Source organism: Prosopis cineraria, unplaced genomic scaffold (genome assembly GCF_029017545.1).
Source record: "Prosopis cineraria cultivar Desert tree isolate PC_DT_omini unplaced genomic scaffold, ASM2901754v1 PC7, whole genome shotgun sequence".
NCBI lineage: Eukaryota > Viridiplantae > Streptophyta > Magnoliopsida > Fabales > Fabaceae > Prosopis > Prosopis cineraria.
Window position 1 is genome coordinate 27,425,153 of NW_026555338.1, and position 20,569 is coordinate 27,445,721.

Here is a 20,569-nt window from a genome sequence, read left to right on the forward strand (position 1 = left end):
GAGTGAACTTAAGAACCATGCCAAACAAGATCTATTAACAATTCATTCAATTGTTTCTACAAAGTAATCTCTAAAGAATGATGTACAAGAAAAAGACTATCTCCTACAATACATGGCTCCAAAATGAGAGTTTAGTTCAGCTACTGAGTGAGAGGAAGACACTCAAGCTCAACTTCCAGCTCCCCTCTCTCCACATTCTGCAGCTTTACAGATATTTCTTGTCTGATCTTCCCGTCTTCGAGGGAGATTACGCCGTCCTTAACGAGCGTGTTTTCCAAACTCGCCGTCCATTTTTCAAACTCTAGGGATTCATTGGCTCTGGATTTCTCAAAGGCCTTTGCAACTGCGAGTAGGGGCTGGATGTCTATTTCAGCCTCTCCCATGAAATCATCAGTTGAGAATGTATCTTTGTCATACACATGCTGCACAAATAACATGAATGCATGACAAGTAAGAAACATGGGAAAAATTACCAAGAAAAAGGTTAAAATGGAGCTAATCTCAGGGATAAATAAATATTTTTTATTTTAATTTTTCTCACAGGCCTTCGCAAACACGAGTAGGGACTCAATATCCCACTCATCTGAACTACATCTGGCTCTGGATTTCTCATAGTTATTAAGTAAATATTCATGAATGTTACCAAATGTAGTTCAGATGAGTGGGAGTGGGAGGGACTCAATATCCCTAAAGTTAAGTCTCAAGTTCGCGCCTTATGAATAGCAAAAACTATCCTGAAAGAACATTAGTATTTAGTACTTCACTATCCATTTGTGGCCTAGCTTGCCTTAAATATAAATTAGTTGCCAGTATTAGATATAATCTCCAACACATTCTCTAACATGAAAATCTTTTGAGCATGAAGTATGGACAGCATACAAAATTGCCAAATCTTGAGATGAAATTTCAAAAATGACAAAAGAATGAAGGCAATAAAGATTGAATTTTTGACCACTTGCTAATAAAATTATGATTATTGTACTAGCAAACCAATATCATCCTTCTTTTGTGATTCTTAACAAAAATTGGTGAGGAATTGAACTTACCACTTTAAGAGGAGGAATGTTGTGAGGAATTGACAACATTAGGCTCTCATTCCAGACAGGATTTAAATTGTTCTTTATAACTCGTGTCTTTACCGACTGCAAAAGCAAATATTCAAAAAGTTACATTATCAACATATCTCATTTCTCTTGTTTTAATACATAATTCCAACCAGTTAAGTGGTAAGGATGCTCACTTGGTGGCCCAAAGAAAGAGTGACATAAGGATCACTAGTCACTACATCTCGGACTACCAGGTTAGTGCCTTTAACCACATTAACCTTTATCAACCCAACAAATTCCACCATACCTGCCTGTAAAAAGTACATCAAGAGAAATAAGATTCAGCATCAGTATTCACATTCAGATAAGAATTTAATATTTCATTGACTAAACAGTCTTTTCTGTTTCAATATTTTGAGTAAGGTATAAAATGGAAGAAGCCCAACATGATTTATCAGGACGACAACTATCCAAACTCTAAATGCTCCTTTCATATGCTTTTTTAATATTATATTACCCTTAAGTATAATATGCAAGAAGCCCAACATGATTTATTTGGACCATCAAGATTATGCAGCTAGGAGACAACTGAAAAAGGATTTCCCATAACTCAGCTAAATCTTCAAAGTGTTAAAATGTGAAGTACTTTTCATAACTGTTCAATCAAAGAGGAAACAAAAATGTTATAGCATCTTCATAGAATTGATTCAGCCAAAAAGAAGGCCTGCCAATTAGAGCCAGTATTGATAAAAGAAGAAAAGACAATACCAATGAGTTGCTCTTCTTTGAAGCCTTATTATTAATATCAGGTTCTTTTCTTCCCCAGCTGTTGCGAAATGTGTTCCCAATGCGATTTTTGTTTGCTTGTTTATTATAATTTTTCTTGTCTAGATGAGACATGATACATGAGGAACTGCTCTGTTGTGGCATAAAGGGGCAAGACAATTGTTCATCACACCCCATAAATTGCAGCAACTCGTATTTTCTCCTGAGCAACCAAAACATACATTTATGAATGAGAATAGTGAAGTTCCTCATTAAAAACGTATGATAGTCTTCTCTTCAATTACCTAATAAAGTCAGAACGCTCCTCAATGGAGGAAGTTGGCTTTAGCTTTTTTATATAACTAGGAATGAAAGCTTCATACTTCTTGTTTACTGATTTATTTCCTCCCAACTTTGCCAGCGCATCAACTTCATCATCTGTCCATTGATCTAGCTTCAGTGATAGAACCTGTAATGGTAAGAAGATCACATTAGAATTTAAAATTGCAAATGTGGCTGTAAATACATGTAAGCAGTATGTGCTAAGTACTAAATTCCATTCAGATATTGTCATGAAATTGCCTTTTAGTTTTGAGAGACCAAATTCTAATTGTTTCATCCGTTTATTCCTGGAAAAGGTTTCAATAACAGATGTTCGTCAATTGTATGCAATCTTAACTCATCAATTTATTTGGCAGAAAAGGACTACTGCCTTGAAAAATACTCTTTTTATCCCAAATTATAAGACAATTTGAAACAAGATTACGAATACCTATAAAATACTATAATGATACTTTACCAACTTATTTTTTCAAAATAAAACTATAAACTTTTAAAAATACCCCTACACAATTAATCATTACTCCCTCCAGTCCTATGTATAAGATACCTTTTAGAAGTAATTTTTGGTCTAAAATATAGGACACTTATAATAATCAAATCACTTTTCCTAATTTTACTTCTTTTTTATTAGCGTAAAGGTATTTAATGTAGTTGTATTATTATTTAAAGCCAAAGGTAAAAATGAAAATACATGGTCACTTTTTATGACATCAAGAAAAAAACTAACTTTTTTTAAGATGTGCGAAACAGTTGAAAGTACCTTATAATAAGAACTGGAGGGAGTATGCAACAATATCATTTTCTCTAATTGTCTTATATTTTAACACAAAAAGTTCCTCCAACATTATTTTATAATTTGGAATGGAGGGAGTAGATGATATAGATGCAAAGGCAATTAAACTATGACCGATAGACTCATTTACAGGCCATGTTGTGAACATACCTTTGATATATGGACTCCTAGGCTTCTATGTATGCCAGAACACTTTATGCAAATAAATGCTCCAATGTTTGCAGATCTGATTTTCAAAAAATGCAGAAAATATCAGTTAATATTTTCTGATAAAAGTAACATCATGCATAACCTAAAGTACATAGTTTTGTCGTGTTGAAAACATAGAAACTCTGTTACAAGTACATAGTTTCCTTATAGTTTTCTTATGCATAACCTAAAGTACATTGTAATTCTAGAATTCGGTATAGTCTCCTTATGCATAACCTAAAGTACATAGTTTTGTCATGTTGAAAAAAAAATAGAAATTCTGTTACAAGTGAAGTACCAATAATCTTTTCAAAAAGGGACATTAGACTTGTGGTTAATGTAGACAAGTAAGGAAAATTATTGTCACGGATGAAATTAAAACAGCATCAAGTCTATAATCTAAAATGACGATATTTAAGCATGAGAACTGAAAAATCATGCAGACCAAATTCTGTAAGAATCAGGATGATACTTACACCCATTTTGGCTCTGGAGACCCACAATCAGCACAATGCTTGTTCCCGGCTTCATGCATCAACTTCTCTAACCTTTCTAGAGGACCTAATAGTTTGAAACACAAAGAAAAAGAAATCAGATCTGACCTATAATTGATTATGTAAGAAAGATTCATGCAATAAAGTTTGTCTTGAAAGTTGAAACAATAATAATTGAGTTCAGGATCAGATGAGTGACACATTAAGCCAAGGCTATAGATTATCCTGTTTGAGAAATTATATACACCAAAATCAGGCTCTCAAGCAATTTTCATTCCCAGCTGTCAGAAATTCAATAATCAAATTATATAACATATCATGCATTACTTAAGGGTGTTGTATTATGCTAGATCATCCATTGAGAAACACATTAATATGATCCATCTGAATACAGATAGTGTGGTGCAGATTGACAGGAACTTCCCTTGAAACTATGTTATAAATGAGCCTGAAAGCGTTTGAGAAAACAGGACAAAGCATTACACATCATTCTGAAAGTTGATAACAAAAAAGGTGTGCTACTCAATTAGCAAACAAAATGAGAAGATAAACAATATAACATGTAATAAATAATATTTCACAAGATTTTTATCATGTTAATTTTTTCTTTCTTTGAATTGATAATTAATCACTCAGATAAAGTTACATTAAGGCAAGTAAATACTTTGAACAGGATTTAAATAATATCAAACAAATAGTACCGGATGAAGGTAGCTGCTGATTCTTTTGGGATTGCAAATTTGAAGTTTCAGCACACAAAAGATCATAAAGGCAACATCCTGAACCCACAGCTGAAACATTTCATTCATCAGTTAGCTTACCAATAATTGGCAACAAGATATTACATCTCAGCAAGCGACTTCCAATTTTGCACAGTCACAATAACCCAAATCAGAAAACTCAATTTCATGCCATTAAATGATGGAAGTATTAAATGGAGGAGAAAGATGCGACTCTAAAATCACATCCAGATTCATACTTGTGAAGAAAGAAGCATCTTTTGACAAGGGAGGATTAGAATCAAAACAACTAATTCATAATCCCCATGAAACAGTTATAAACTTTGACCATCACTTGCATGCTATGGTATTCACGCTAAGCCATGTTGAATGCCCTTTCTTCATTTACATACTCTAGCTAACAATCCGATCGTCTTTCACAGCATACAAGCCAACTTTCATATTCCTGGAGTATCTGAATTGTTATTTACTTTTTGGGGCTTTATATATGTAACTGCATTTTGTTTGAAGGACTAGTAGATTTAATATCAGCACCGCTGAAAAGATGTATATGAGAGGCCAATCTCTTGTTGAAGAAACATTTGCTTTCACACTTGACTTTTCTCTATATCTTTCAGTAGTGAACTTTATCCAAACACCACATTAATCATGTTTTCATTATAGAAAGGTGGAAGATATATTTAGGAAATAGACTCTATTCGTAGTAGTGAACTTTATCCAAACACCACATTAATCATGTTTTCGTCATGGAAAGGTGGAAGATATATTTAGGAAATAGACTATATTCGTAGTAGTGAACTTTATCCAAACACCACAATAATCATGTTTTCATTATAGAAAGGTGGAAAATATATTTAGGAAATAGACTCTATTCGTAGTTCTAAAGTCCAAGTCAAATTAAGATAATGAAACAACCATCACTTATTCAAGCTTTTAAGTTGCCAGATGGTGCAATAACGATTTCCTATCAACTCAGAATCAAGGTAGAAATAGGTCTTCTCATAGCAGCCAGATTTTTGCTGTGAACAATCAATCAGCACATGATTCTACAAACATTCCTATTTAAAAAGAAAAAAGAAAAAATTGTCCAAATATTCTGTAGTCTCAGAGTACTATAGAAAGGGACTTTTCATAACCATATTTTTTATGCAAATAAGTAATCAACGCATGATTCTATGAATATCATTTAGACGCAAAACAATTATCCAAACAATCTATAAACAATTCTAAGAAGAAAAAGAAGAAGTGAAAAAAATAAAAAGTTCAAACCTGAAACACCGTTGAGTTCAACATTATTATGCTGCCTTAAAGACATTTTCTTCCTCCAATATTTCAATCCCCAAATAGAGCAATACCACTACAATCTGAGAACAGCCATTGATCTGCTGCTTCTCTGCATGTAGTTATTGAGGTATAGCTAGTATCAATCACAACATGAACAGAACACAAAAATTAAGAAACTATCAAGATGTAATCTTTTGATTTGATCATCTTGCACAGAGAATAATATACAGTTTAAAATAGAAGCAAGAAAAACAAACAAACCAGGGCGTAGTCATTAGTTGCAATGATGGGCCCAAAACAGGTCGGAAAAGAATAATTCTCAACCAAAAACTTTACAGATAAGGTTATAGTCTTATCCTCTCAAGGAGAAAAAAGACCCCTTGTCTTGTGTAAATCCAAGCTTCCTTAAAAGGTTTCTGGGTTTGTGGCGAAGGATTGAAATATCAAGTTAGTTGGAAAGCCAGAAAATATTAAATGGGTCTGTGAGGGAATTGGTTTTCAAAACCGTTGAAGTTGAGAGCCTGAAACTTTGGAGAAAACGGCAGATTCAACGGAGATTACAAGAGGAGATTCAGGAAACTGAAAGACAGGTCTGATTCCGATAATGTGCGAACGATTCTGTTCCGACAACTATCGTAATATTTGCTAGAATTTGTAAATGTGAATCATTATGTATCAAATGTCAAGGTTGGAAATATCGATTTTTTGGAAATGACGCTCATTTCTGATAAACGATTACTTTCGATAAACAAACATTCAAACATTCAACCGTAACGACCGAGTGAAACGCGCTTGAATAGCGCGTGCTTAAATTTTTGCTCGATAAGAGTGGGCTTGCCTGATTATCTCATATAAAAACACATAAATTATCCTCATCTCTCAAAAGTCCAAGGATCGATTCTCCTTTTCTTTTCTTTTATACATTTATTGCCAAAAATTTTTTTATTTTTGTTCATTTTTTTTTTCAAAATTTTGTTATGAAAGTTGGAATAAAAACAGTGAAACACAAATATTGCATTAACAAAAGAAGAAGAAATTAGAAATTAGAAATATCGCGTATTGGACGTGGAGGCTACGAGGTCGTTGACGCTGATGCTAAAGGCAGCATCTGCACAACGTGGCATGATTGACCCGTATGTGGACCCCACTTTCCAACTGCCGGTCTTTCTCCTCTATTTCTCAGACACTATACCTCAATTTTTTAAATCAAACTTATTGCATATTTTTTAATTTATTTATAAATTATTTTTATTAACTTCATCAATATTAATATAATAAAATATTATAAATAAAATATAAATAAAATCTTTAAATAAAAATAAAAAATGAACAAATAATATAATACTTTTTTCATCTCCAATTATAAAACGCTTTTAAAAAAAATTTTTTATAATAAAATATAAAATATTTTGAGTAGATTAAAATTTTATTAAATATATTAATTTTAATATTATTTTTTATAATTAATTTTTATTTTTTTCAATATATCAAATAAGAGGTATTTTTTAAAAATTAATATTTTTATTTTGAAAAGATAAAGTTATTAAATATATTTAATAAAATTTATTGGTATAAAAAATTTTATCTAAAATTATTTTATAATTTAAGACAAAAGGAGTATTATTTTTTCCATCTCTCTTGTTTTTATTTTTTAAGGATAGTTTAAAAATTTTCATTTAAAATAAAACAATGCCATCAAATTAATGACTTATAAAATAAATTATATTATATTTTTAAAAGACGACTAATATATAGGACTAAAGACTTTGGCAAAAAAAAAAATACATATTTGATATTTTATCAAAGTGCTTTTTTTTTTTAACAATAGATATAAAAGTCAACATCAGAGAAAGCATATATTATAATAAGAATCTTACATAATAAGGAGTCAAATCAGGTTAAATAGATGATGGTGATATTTCAATTTCCCATAATATTAAGTAATGAAATACGAAAAATATGAATATACTTAAAAAAAAAGGTTTTGTGTCGAATTTCATGTTAGCATTGTATCTTTGAATGTAAATGTTATAATTTATGTAAAATATGATGCGTTTATAATTTTTTTTTGTTTCAAATTTCATTCAATTTAAACAATTGAATATGTTTAATGAGATTGTAATCTCTAAAGCAAAGTCAGTCAAGTGGTAGAGGAAAACCACTCCTAGTCTCGTGCACGGCTGTATTTTAAAAACGAGACCTATTTAAAATTAAATTAAGATCAAATTAAATAAATAATCTACCATGATAAATTATACTTCCTCCGTTTAAAAATATAAGATATTTTTTAACAGTTAGATATTCAAAAATATAAGATATTTTTAATATTTTGAAGTATAATCATCATTTTTTTTATCTCTATTGATGAACGACTTTATATATATTATAAAATATTTAATAGGAATAAATATGTAAAGATAGATTTAATTTGAAAGTATGCAACTACTTTATAAGAAGATAAAATTTAATTAAAAATACTTATATTTTTTAACGAAGGGAGTACTTATAAATAAAATAAATATTTTAAAAAATTTATACAAATAATGTTCAAATTCAATATAAGTCATGCTCAGCAGGTGATATCATTGTCCATAAGTCTTCGATTCACTATAAAGATTATATAATGACTGATGATTGATTACGCCCCATGACTCCATCGTTATAGTAACACGACTATATAGTACAAAGTTGAGAAAGAAAAAAATGATCAAGAGGAGAGAAACAAAGGTTTTTTCCCTTTTATTTTTTGTTTTTGATAACCTAGCAATTCATTAATAAAAGGAAAGAGAGAGTTGCATGCTGGAGGACAACATTCAATATATATATATATATATATATAAGAAAAAAGAGGAACTATTTTAGAACAAGAAACAGTATTGCTTCAAAAGTACCAACTAAAGAGAGCCAAATCAAATTTGATCAAATTTGATGGCATCTTAATCCTGTGATAGGCCTAGAAGAGAAAATTAGAGAGAAAGAAAATGAAGAGGAGGAAAGTGAGGAAGAAAAGACGAATGAATCGAGTGGAATTTGAGAAAAGCTGCAACTAAAGGCCCCACTAAATAGGTTCCATGGAATGTACTTTTCGGACATGACCGTTGGGATATAAGGTGCTCAAAATGTAAGTGAGCATTTTAAAATGAGGAACTGGAATTGCTCACAATGTAAGAGAAACCAGCTCAGGAATTGCAATGCTGCAGAAGGCTAAGATGGATCTGAACATTTTGCAATTGGCTTACACAATGAGAAGGCAGACAAAATTGAATCAAGAATAATGGGTAAGACCAGGAAATGATGAAGCAAGATTAGATATAGATCATAATAGATGGATCATATAAAGATGGAAGTAGCATATATGGAGGACTGGTAAAAGTCAATAATGCAGATTGGGTCGTTTAGGTTCAATGCAGACAAAGGCAACTGCCCTTCGGCTATAGCCGAAATCATAAAAATTATATGTGGGCCTCAATTGAGTAGGGACAACAATTTTCAAAAGGTTCATGAAAGCTATAAACGTGATCATGTGATTCAATTCATAACGTTTCTTTGAACCTTATGCATAGGAAGCTAATTACTAAGCTCAATTTGTTTTGCTTCACACGCACAGGACTGGATTATGAGTTATCATAACCTCATCGTATACAAAAGTGGTGGGTAATAAAAGGAGATTACTACATATTATTGACTAGCTGGTAATTTTTTATTAATAGATCTGTTTTCATCAAAACAAAAAACAAAGAAAGTCACCCTTCCTAAACCACCTCTTTTAAAAGGAGATCATGATAGGCAGTTTATCCAGACCCAATCTTTGAGACTCCTCTATTTACCCCAAGCAAGATACTTATGCCCAGACTGTATCCACTACCTAAAACTAAAAAAATCTTTGCGATACACAGACCTAGCTTCAATTTTCAATAAGTTGAAGGCAGAATTAAGGTGATCTGTAATGACCTTATTTCATTTATTTTTCAGATGCAGTTATATCCAACATGGAACAAGGTTATACCCATCGAACTCAATCTTTAACAATTCATAACATGGTTCATGATGTAGAGTTCATTAAATGTGGGGCGTTAAAAGGCAGAAACCTTACATGAATATGTGAGATGTATTCGAATGTTAAATAAACATACTAGCGCGCACCTGAAAAATGTCTATTTCAAGCAAAAACCAATTCTAAACCACACAGAATCAAAGGAAAACATTAACTTGCTTGGCTTTCAACTTTGAGGCCACTGTCTGCTGAACCTGTTGAGTATGGTGAGCTTTCTGGTGATTTTACAGCATTTTTAATGTACCTCCAGCAGCGCTTGTGAACTCCACTGATTTTCTTTGGAGCGTCTGCTGCAGGCAAGCCTGCAATATGTGGTAACATATTAGAAAAGCCCAATGACATGGACAAATCACTTTTTTAGCACTAAAGGAATGCTTCCATTACAACGTTACGCCTTTAGATGACATCAGTTCTAAAATTTTTATACATAAAGCTAGCACAAAAACTACATAGACAAATCTTTAGTATACTTTTTCTCCTAAATAATAAAACCTATGGTAAGATGCTCTTAATCTAGTTTAAGAGAATTAAAATAAAGTAACAAGTTAGAGAGTTTTCTCAAAAAAGGCAATAGTATTTAGCAATAAGAGCATCACACAATAATAGTGCCCTCACACTTTCAAATTCGGTATTCTACCAAGTATTTCAGAAATTGAATGTTAAAGTGACACAATCTTGTACAAAACGAGCCTGTTTTGGCGCAATACAATCATTGAATGGCTAAGTGCAATGCTTTTGTCTTCCGGCATGAAATTACCAGGCATTACTCCTTTTTTCAGACAGAATAATCACATTATTCTTGAGTTGCCATCTTATTTTGCAATATTCACCTAACATGCTTGGTAGTAGGAAATTATCTTGGACAAACCCCATAGTCAAACCCATAAACAACAAAAATAAGCTAAATTAAGCATCAATACAACCATTTAGACAACATAAATAAATTTAAGATTGCATCAAGATGAATAATACATCTGTCCTGGGTGAGAATGAAACATCATACACGTATAATGGTAAAAAATGTTAAACAGAAGGAATTCAGAAGTTTATTGGTTACTATTCAGTTATTTCTCTGTGGTTTATAGATTCTGCTAAAGAGATTGGCAGGAGATATTGCTAATACCGTAGGTTGCAAAGACTTCAATTGAGAAAAAGAATACCATGTAGCATGAAACATTAAGCAAGGAACAAAGGTTGAGACACATAATTACAAATGTCATGTTGTACAAATCAGAACCAACAGCCACCAAAATTGCATCTAAAAGAAACAACTTAATAAATGCATCTTTGGGATTCCATTCAGAATGTCTAAATATAATTTAATTCCTCACCAAGAAAGTAACTTTGGAGCTAACTCAGCTTCTAGGCTGAGGAAATATGTTTGGACAATCCAAATCCATAAACATGTTGAATACTCAAAATTTTGCGGTTTCAAGCAACATACGTGCCTTGGAAAAAATCCGTATTAATCTGCAACCACAACTCCTACGCATCCAGGGTTTAAAAACTCCCCAGTCCAAATAATATCGCAGAGAAAAAACAGTGGTGGAGTCATAATCACTAACAATGAGGCAATTCATCCACCAGAAAGGAAATCGTGACCTATAGTACAATTGATACTACTGCAGCATATAACCGCTGCCTTCAACAATTGTTCGGATCAACTTATATACAAGCAGAGATGATCCTATAACCAAGTACTCTAGCATTGAAACCTTTCGCAATATCATGGGCAAAACTAAAATGATAATAAGGTAAGGAAAAAGGAGGGAGGGAGGAAAAAACAAATGAAGTCGTAGTGCTCCCTCTCTTTTTTAAATGCTGATAGGGAACTTAAGACTGACCATTTTTATGAACTATTCCCCATGCCTTGCCATGCCTTCCATCCTGAAAATGCGGTAGATATATAAAATGTAAGTCTTTGAACAAATCAATGCGAAAGTGCATTTTTTGGATAAGGGTAAATTCAAGGGGAGAAAAAGACCTTGTAGAGATTAATTTTGGTGATTTCGTAAGAGACGTCAGTCCAGTGAGTCTTGGCCATGTGGTATCCGATTCCCCACTTTGGCAAGAACTGAGCAACCTCAAACAAGTTCTTCTTCTTTCTTCTCTTGGATTTCTTAGGTGTGGTAGGGTTCTGAGAAGCAGCACTAGCCGAAGACGAAGCAGAGCTCAAGTTTCTGAAGAGGTTGAATGAGAATCTGAAGATATGAGAGTTTCGAAGACATTGTGCTGTGCTAGCAAGAGCAGTCCCCATTCCGGTACTCCCCTTGGCGGCTGCCGCCCAAACTATTTCAGTGATGCTCCAATCTTGTGACAAGTATATACATTAAAACAATAATCTTGTTACAATGCTACAAGAAAAGCTCTGAATTAGTAAGAACTGGGAATGCAAAAATTCATTTTGTTCGGCGAGGGAAAAGACATGACCATACACAACGTCTACAGCTTTGGGAGAACACACAATCACACACAACATGTATATACAATGTTTGTACAGAACAGAAATAGATCATATCAAGTGTCTACTTCTGTACCTGACGAAAGAGCGCCGCCGCCGATGTCTGATTTGAGTCACTCCAAGTGAGGACTCGATAAGCCTCCCTCTGAATCACCTGAAAGTCTGGCAGATTAGCGAGAGAAGGATTGAGAGACTGTGAAATTAAGGACGGAGAGCGAGAAATGTATCAAAATTGTGAAGATTGCGAGAGAGACGACACTGGAGCTACCGCCAAACCCCCGCACGACTGAATACCGCAGACTGCAGGGTGGGAAACAACTTTTTTTTTTTTTTTTTTGCCCGAACAATTTACTTCTCTTTACTCAAAATAAGTCATTTCTTAAAAAAAAAAAAAAAAATCACCTGAAACATCGCAATCTTGTAATTTTTAATTTAATAAATTATAAAAATTAATTATATTAATTAAAACTCAGAGTTTGAGCAAATAATTGAGGAAAAAAAATAAAAACTAAAAATTATGAGCTTGTTTAAGAAAAGATAAGAAAATAATATTAAAGAAAAGACAAAAAATATATTTTTATGTCAATAAAGTAAATTATTTTTTTCATTTTTATTCTTTAACCCATCTTGAATCTCTCTTAAATAAGATATTTGTTTTCCTTGAAAGTTTTTAGTCCTTCTTCTAATTATTATGTTATTTTTAATAGTTAATTAGCCGTTAAAATTAATTTTTGTTAGTGTCAAGATACTGTTTTTAATCGCTAGAAAAATATTACACTAAAAAAATTTAGGACATTAAAAGGGCTAAGAATCGGCATCCTGAGGCCCACGAGGCGACCTGAAAACCCTTAAACCCTTGTTCACTCGCACGTGCGGTGGCGAAGCTCACTCTTCTCTCCGGTACTTTGGCGGAAGAAGCTGAACTGCCATTGTCTTCGGCGGCCGTCGATCTTTCTGCCGTCTGCTTCGGGTAACTTTCCTTTGTTCATCTCTCTTTGCTTTCCTATTGCCAAAGATGCTTTTGGGCTCTGAAATGAAGCCCCAATCTGGCGTCTATATTCATTGCACCTGAGCTCACCCTGAAGCTCTCTTCCATGCTCTCTATAGATTATGGATTTGAAATTAGCGGGTTTATTCACTTTCTGGATCTTGCTGCCCTTTTTTTGCACTTTTTCAACGGGAATACTTAATTTATGTGCCATGTATGACCACGGCGGCTGTAGTTGGTGATTCACATGTGACCTTAAAAGATCCAAGTTATGGATTGATTTTCTCTCTCTCGTTTAAATGCTTAATTGAATTCTCAAACGTGAAGTTTGAACTGTAGGAAGGTTATTCGATTGGATTTAGTGTTTTGAGCTTGACATAATCTTTCTTGAGTGTTATTGTTTTACTTTTATACTAGACCATATCGAAGTTTGAGACTGCGGGGTTTGCTTGTGTAATTTCTCCTTTCTGGTTTCTATTAAGGTAAATTACAGTTTACCTTCATTTGTTAGGCCCAAAAACAGTTTGTATCCTGTCTTAAAGTGTCTGTTTAAACTTTTCTGTGGTGTTTTTGGTATTAATTTTAGTGAAAATAAGTTGGAAGCATATCTTAATATACTTTGAACAGTTACGTAATCTTAGATGTAACCTTAACATGCTGCAAAAACATTCAATGTACTACTGCGTAAATAAATTAGAGATGGAGAAATGTTGTTGGTTTAACAGTCACAGTAATAATTTTATTGAACTTCAGATGTGAGATACCACATGATGGTTAAGTGGCGATTGAACAAATCATAGGGGGCATTGGATGTCATACATCAAATCACAGGGAGGGGTGAGGAAATCATTTACGGCCAAAAATAAGGGTGAATTGTAAGATATCCTCCATAACATTTGGTACATCATATTATGTGATTTTTTCTTTCTGGTTTTTTTGATCTTCAAATGAATGTCACTTGAAATCTGAAGTTCATCAACTATATGTCCACAAGCTGTTGGGTGGGCAAGATTCCTTGGTCTGTATTAATATTCATGTTCTGCTTGTTTCTGATAGATGTTTACCTCCTGCAGTACGAGTTCACAATGTATGTCTTACTTAACTGATTTGCAATTTTGAGAGAGTCAACAATCCTGCAAGCTCAGAATGAGTTTGCTTTTAAGAATAAGGCAGCATTTACCTAATGGGTTATATGGACAACCTCTTCATTTGGGTTCAGTAGGGATTATTCCAAGTAAATTAAATTTGGTTTCAAGAAATTTTGGTCAAGCTGCTAGGAAAGAGGATGAGGATGTAGAGGAAGTAGAAATTGACCAAAGAAGGCTCCCAGCTGATTTTGATCCTGCAACATTTGATCCTACTGAGCATCGAAGTCCTCCATCAGAGAGAGTTTTCAAGCTTGTTGACGAAATGGCATCTCTAACACTTGCTGAAGCTGCAGAATTGGGCCCCATTTTGATGAGCAAAATGGGATTGAAGGAGATGCCTACTGTGGGATTTATGAAACCAGGAGCTGCTAACTTAGCTGGACTGGCAGCGAAGGCACCAGCTGCAGCAAAGGAGGAGAAGAAGCCAGAAAAGACTGTGTTTGAATTGAAATTGGAGTCCTATGAAGCAACCTCAAAAATTAAAATCATCAAGGAGGTCCGTGGCTTTACTGATTTAGGTCTGAAGGAAGCGAAAGATTTAGTGGAAAAAACACCTTCAATTATAAAGAAAGGTGTTTCAAAGGAAGAGGGAGAAGGGATAATAGAGAAATTGAAAGCTCTTGGTGCAAAAGTTGTTATGGAATGAAGGTAAACAGATATACGTTGTCCTCCTAAATAATTATTGAAATGTTTATTTCAATAATCCACATCTCCTGAACTCAAACGAAATTTGTAATGTATTATCATTTTTGCCTATTTCTGCGGACTGTGACAGAGTCGTCCTGAGGTTGCTTTTTCATTTTAGCTCAATTCATGAGCTTTAGCTGAAATTTAGTTTTGCGCAACTATTTAGAGGCAGTGAGGTACAATTCATTTCCATCATGACGGATCTTATGACCAAGTCCTTCCACGCAATTTTTGAAGTTGAAAGAATATCCCCAGGATCTCTACAACACATTGGTGATACCTTAAAGATTATATGGCCTCTTTGAATTGTGTTTCTCTTCATCTATGTAACGGAAGCATGCTATGTTGAGATCCTCTGCATATTCTCCCTGCGTTGAAACTTCTAGCTATTATTTCTATCATATATCTTGTTTGTGAACGTAATAAGGAGGGAAAATGCAATAATAGATTTTTGTATTTTGATTGCTTTTGGTTTTTAGTCTCTATAATTGTATTTTGATTTTTAGTCTCTATAATTTTATTTTGTTGTTCACATTCCCTTTAGTTTGATTAGTCTATATTGTTAGTTTCTATAGTTTTAAAAATGTACATAAAATAAAAACTATGGCCCTGTTTGGTATGCAAGCCTTAATTTAGAGGGATTGGTATTGAGATTGGTAGAGGAATTGGTAGTGGGAATGAGATTTTAAGATTATGTTTGGTATGAGGTAATACTAAAAGAGAATAATTATTTTTATTTTATTTTACAATTAAATATAAAGTATAAAAAGACTATACTATCCTTAAATTAAAAAAAAAATTGGAACACCTTCTCAAAAACCATGGCAGCATAGGCTTATTTTCTCCATTTCATGACTGTGCATCTTTTGAGAGAGGAAGATCGAGTTTGGACCTGTGAGAGAAGGAGACAAAAGTGATTTCGAGATCTAAACGACGGTGGCTAAGAGATCGGCAACGGAGAAGGCAACGATGGTTGTGAGATCCAGAGGTTGTGGCTGTGAGATCTAGAGGTTGGCGGTTGTGAGATCGAAGAAGGAGAACGTAGTGACGGTTGTGAGATCCAAAGTTTATGGTTGCAAGATTGGAGAAGGAGAACGTGTTCGCATTAGGTGGTGGCTGCGAGATCGGAGAAGAGGAAGGTGGAAAGCCATACGTATTAAAAAAATGGAGGGTATTTTAGTCTAAGAAAATTCAATCTCAAGTTTAAATTTTCAATACCATCTCTTTCATGGGTTTCATTAATCCCATCTGCATGGGTTTCATCAAACCAAGGATTAAAGAATTCATCATACCAAATATTGTATCTGTGGGTTTCTTCAATACTAGTTTCAGTCCCAACCTCTCAATACCTCATACCAAACATAGCTTATGAGTTGGCATTGACAAAATTAATTGTGTTGTGACTCTAATGATCTCTCTTCTGACATGGTAAAAATATGCAAACATGGGGAACAAAAAGCGCCAACGGAGTTAAGTACATGTCAGCAAAATTAACTCTATTAGTGTTAACTCACGATCCTTATATGTATTTTTAAAATTATAGAGACTATCATTATAGCCAACTAAACTATTAGTGTGTTGTGTTGTTGTGTTTTGTTTCTTTTCTTTCTTTCATTTTGATGAACTGTTTTGTCTTGTTTCTGTCATGGGCTTTAGTCACGTTTGTTAATTTTTTGGCTAAAAAAAATCTTACGTCTAAAGAGTATATACTCTTATAAATAATTTAACTGATATAAAGTCTTTTACTCCCGTATTATGTTCTTTTGTATTTTAGATGCTCTCTATAAAATTATAATATCCCTCCCTCCCTTAATTCTTGATGGACTTTACAGCCTTCCTTTATCAGAAGATCAAAACTTGGATTGAGGAGGGAAGCATTTGGTTTTAAGGTAAAGTGTTGTTTATAATCCTTTAGCTTTGAGTACAATGTCATGTTTAATATTACTTCCATATCAAATTATAAAACCTTTATTGATATGTAAGATTTTGTTTAAAAGTATTTTATAATTTGATACATATTTTGTGTTATTACTCAACCTAATGATGATTACTTGTGAATGAAAATCTTTCAAGGGTTAATATAAAGGTGGCTTAATCCTCTGAGGATCATATGTCCAAGAATAGCTTTATTTTAGAATTGGTAATACAGACTGAGTGAGCTTATTTAGATCAGGTTTAAAATATCATATCATATTTAAAAAGCTCATATAGCCAAGTTTGGCCTTAACGCCTTTGGGTTTCGAGCTTAGTCAAGCCAGCCTGAATACTCAAAGCTTTTTAAAAATATTTTTAAAAAATTAATTTTAATTTTTAAATAATTCTATTAAACATAAAATATTATTTTAATTTTAAAGGAATAAAAAAATAACTTATTAACTTTGTATTTAAATAACTCTGTTACTATTTTGTTGAATTATATGTAATTTATTTATAAATATTTTATTTACTTGTAAATTAATGTCCTAGTTGTTCAAATATTGCTCTTATCATAATCATGTATAAATATTTTATATATTTTAATTATATTATATTATTTTAATTATGATCAAGTTGATTTCAATTCAAACATTGTTAGACCACTAACTTAAAATCATTTCCTCAATTAATTCAAATTTTTTAATAACTTTTGAATTAATTGTATTTTTTGTTTTTAAAAATATGAGAAGAATAGTCATTATTATATTATATAAAATAAAATTATTTAATTATGAGTAAAATATTTTTTTAAAAATTATTTTTTAACTTTTTATATTGTTTAACTCCTGTATATTATGGGTATTTACTCTAATTTATTATTAATTTTTAAATAAGTCTGGTGTGGATGATAATTAAATAATTATTTAAAGATATTTTTTTATTTATTATGTTTATCTAGTAGTAAAATTGAGAATTCATAGATGTCTGAATTTTATTTTTAAAATTATTTTTAATTTAATTTTTATTTTAAAATTAATTATCTTATTTTATATAAAAGATAAAAATATATTTAGTTGGATACTCAAATGATTTATAGGATTTAAAACTTTTTTAAACAATAATTGGGTCTTAAAATATAAAAATTAATATTAAAATATATTTTAAGTATTATTTTGAGATATTTTATTAATTACAAATAATAAAATATGAAAATATAAATACTTTTAATTTTTTAAAAAATAACTATAATAATGCATTTAAATATATGCTATTTTAGTATAAAATGAAATAAAATTTAAAGAATTACTTAATATTTGTTATATTTTATATATTATCTTAAAAAATATTTTTATTTGAGTATTTATGTTAAGTCCGAACCCAGTCGGGCTTAATTTGAACATTAAAAAATATTATTTTAGCTTGGTTTTAAATTTTTCAGACGAGTTTAGACTAACCATCAGGTTAAATTTAAATTATCAGTTCTACTTTATTCTCACGCCGAAGCAAGTTCATTCATAGTGCACAAAAAAAGTCTTAATTTGAAAGTTGATTCACAGTTCCCTTCTAGTCGGGCAAACCCTAAAAGAGCATCACTTGCAAAACAATCTCTTTGCCCATTTGGATGTTCCACTGAGGAATCACATGATCACATTTTCCTTCACTGTTCCCTAATTAAAGCTGTTTAGTTTGGGTGGTTGGGCATAAGGATGAATGATCTCAATTCTTCTAATATTAGGTCTTGGCTCCCTGATTTCTTATTACAGATCTATAAAACGGGAGATTTTATGCTTCTGAAAAAAATTATTACCTCAATCAACTTAATCTGGTGGAAAAGAAATCTAGCTTCACACAATAAGTCTTTAGACTTGAACCCTGAAGTAAAGGTGTTCAAAACCAATTCAAACTGAAAGGACCAATCCAAACCAACCCAAATCGAAAAAAATCAATTAAAATCGAACAATAATCAAGTCCACTTCGATTTTAATGATATGAAAACCGATTAATTTGATTCAAGTTCGTTTTTGAGTATTAAAAACCGAACCAAACCAAGCCAAACCTGATTAAAAAAATACTATTTATTTATTTATGAAATATATGACCATTTATCTACAAAAAGCATTTTGTTTTGAATTTTTTATAGTAATAGATAAACATTTTCAAAGGACTTGAATAGAAATGCATAATATTAAATAATTATGATAATCATGCAATGACTATCATTTAATTATTTACAAGTTAAAAGCCTCAGTATTCAATTTATCTATAAGAAGAATTTTGTTTTGAATTTTGTATAATAAGTTTTTCATTATTTATTAAAATATAGATACATAGATAAATATTTTCAAAGGACTTTAATAAAAATGCATAATCTTAAATAATTTTATTGTTAAAAACTCATATTAATTTTTACGATTAATTATCATTATCACATTAAAATTTTATTATATTTTTATACCCCTACTTATGAAAAAAAGGAGTAAAAAAGAATTAAATTTAATTTTAATATATAGTACCATTATGAAGATTGAAAAAAAGGAAAAAAAAATAAATAAGTGTATTGAAGCCTGATCTAGGCCTTAACCAAATCGAACCAAATCGAAAATTAAACTGAACTAAACCGAGTTTTATAAAAATCGATCAAGTTTTAGTTATGAGTAAACCGAATGGTTCGGTTTGGTTTGGTTTTTGGTCAAAAACAAAACAAAACCAGTCAAAAACCAAAGCAAACTGAGGCTATAAACACCCCTTTACCTTGAAGGATTCATTTCAGATCTCAATGCGTGGCTTCAATATTCAGAAGTTATCAGGCCAACAGCTCCAGTAAAATCTCCGCCCACAGCTATTAGTGCTGATTTTTTAAATTGTCCAATTGCTATGCATGTGTATCAGAATAGCTGGACTCTCTGGTTTAGAAAAAAGAAATTTGCTGGTAAGAATCAATGGTGTTGCTTGATAAGAAATGGAGGCACCACTCTACAGATATTTCCTCTCTCAGATTGGTTCATGCGAAGTCGCAAATTTGACTTGACTTAATGTTACTCGAGCAGCTCTTAACTAGATATCTATCTTTGCTAGAGATAACCAAATTTCCTTAGCTTCAATAGGATTAGTGGGCTTTCGGAAGAATCTTCACAGAACCAAACTCTCAAAGAAGACGAAATTTGATGGGGATGTTGTTTGGCAGGACATTATCTCTCTCCTTTCCCTTTTTGAATATGTGTTTTATTTTACCTGTCAGTCTGATGCCTTTTTCTCCTTTTCTTTTTCACTAGGCTGTATTTTTATAAACCTTGTGTAATCTTTTTATTTAGTTGTCATGTTTTCAAAAAAAAAAAATAGTGCACAAAAAAAGATATGTCGGTCTTTTGTTTGGTACCACATAATTATATTCTCTCTCTCTCTCTTGAAAGAAAGCCTTATATTCTCTTATATAAAGTCTAAACCACTAACAAGGCATCATTGTAATCTTCACGAAAAATATTCTTTAAATACAATGTATATGATCCTTACTAAAATATATATATATATATATATATATAATATTTATTGCATAATAATTTATTTTTTAATTATAGTATTCTATTATGTGTATCAAATAAGGCCTAAAATATTCTCCAGAAAGTGGATGAAATGTTAGATCTCCATATGATTATTATTAAAG

General features: G+C 31.8%; 3 protein-coding genes across 8 annotated transcripts; 1 reads left to right on the forward strand and 2 right to left on the reverse strand.

The window, feature by feature from the left end:
* LOC129315080 (probable ADP-ribosylation factor GTPase-activating protein AGD11) lies at positions 1–6,421 on the reverse strand. Its single transcript, XM_054958600.1, has 10 exons — positions 5,915–6,421; positions 5,639–5,762; positions 4,331–4,420; positions 3,612–3,696; positions 3,097–3,172; positions 2,117–2,280; positions 1,815–2,034; positions 1,241–1,357; positions 1,047–1,142; positions 1–422 (listed from the first exon to the last, which is right to left on the reverse strand). Exons 2-10 carry the CDS (start codon positions 5,682–5,684, stop codon positions 141–143), a joined length of 1,176 nt encoding a protein of 391 aa, XP_054814575.1. The 5' UTR covers positions 5,685–5,762; positions 5,915–6,421; the 3' UTR covers positions 1–140.
* Positions 6,422–9,653: 3,232 nt separating this feature from the next.
* Positions 9,654–12,489, reverse strand: LOC129316007 (uncharacterized). 2 transcript variants are annotated; one of them, XM_054960234.1, is made up of 4 exons: positions 12,245–12,489; positions 11,692–12,017; positions 11,552–11,594; positions 9,654–10,009 (listed from the first exon to the last, which is right to left on the reverse strand). In XM_054960234.1, exons 2-4 carry the CDS (start codon positions 11,962–11,964, stop codon positions 9,858–9,860), a joined length of 468 nt encoding a protein of 155 aa, XP_054816209.1. In that variant the 5' UTR covers positions 11,965–12,017; positions 12,245–12,489; the 3' UTR covers positions 9,654–9,857. The 2 variants fall into 2 exon arrangements, with proteins under 2 accessions (XP_054816209.1, XP_054816210.1); XM_054960235.1 differs by having other exon boundaries at positions 11,692–12,061.
* Positions 12,490–12,997: 508 nt separating this feature from the next.
* Positions 12,998–15,469, forward strand: LOC129315233 (uncharacterized). 5 transcript variants are annotated; one of them, XM_054958808.1, is made up of 3 exons: positions 12,998–13,138; positions 13,910–14,055; positions 14,213–15,469. In XM_054958808.1, exon 3 carries the CDS (start codon positions 14,303–14,305, stop codon positions 14,948–14,950), a length of 648 nt encoding a protein of 215 aa, XP_054814783.1. In that variant the 5' UTR covers positions 12,998–13,138; positions 13,910–14,055; positions 14,213–14,302; the 3' UTR covers positions 14,951–15,469. The 5 variants fall into 5 exon arrangements, with proteins under 5 accessions (XP_054814783.1, XP_054814782.1, XP_054814785.1 ...); XM_054958807.1 differs by having other exon boundaries at positions 13,910–14,031; XM_054958810.1 differs by having other exon boundaries at positions 13,910–14,031; positions 14,230–15,469.
* Positions 15,470–20,569: the final 5,100 nt, after the last annotated feature.

Coding starts and splice junctions, on each gene's coding strand:
- LOC129315080 (XM_054958600.1), bottom strand. CDS start 5,684: ATGTCTTTAAGGCAGCATAATAATGTTGAACTCAACGGTGTTTCAG. Junction 3,697..4,330: donor TCAGCAGCTACCTTCATCCG/GTACTATTTGTT, acceptor TCAAACTATTAG/GTCCTCTAGAAAGGTTAGAG. Junction 3,173..3,611: donor TCTCCAGAGCCAAAATGGGT/GTAAGTATCATC, acceptor TTTGAAAATCAG/ATCTGCAAACATTGGAGCAT.
- LOC129316007 (XM_054960234.1), bottom strand. CDS start 11,964: ATGGGGACTGCTCTTGCTAGCACAGCACAATGTCTTCGAAACTCTCAT. Junction 11,595..11,691: donor CCAAAATTAATCTCTACAAG/GTCTTTTTCTCC, acceptor CCGCATTTTCAG/GATGGAAGGCATGGCAAGGC. Junction 10,010..11,551: donor GGGAATAGTTCATAAAAATG/GTCAGTCTTAAG, acceptor CACATATTGCAG/GCTTGCCTGCAGCAGACGCT.
- LOC129315233 (XM_054958808.1), top strand. CDS start 14,303: ATGAGTTTGCTTTTAAGAATAAGGCAGCATTTACCTAATGGGTTATAT.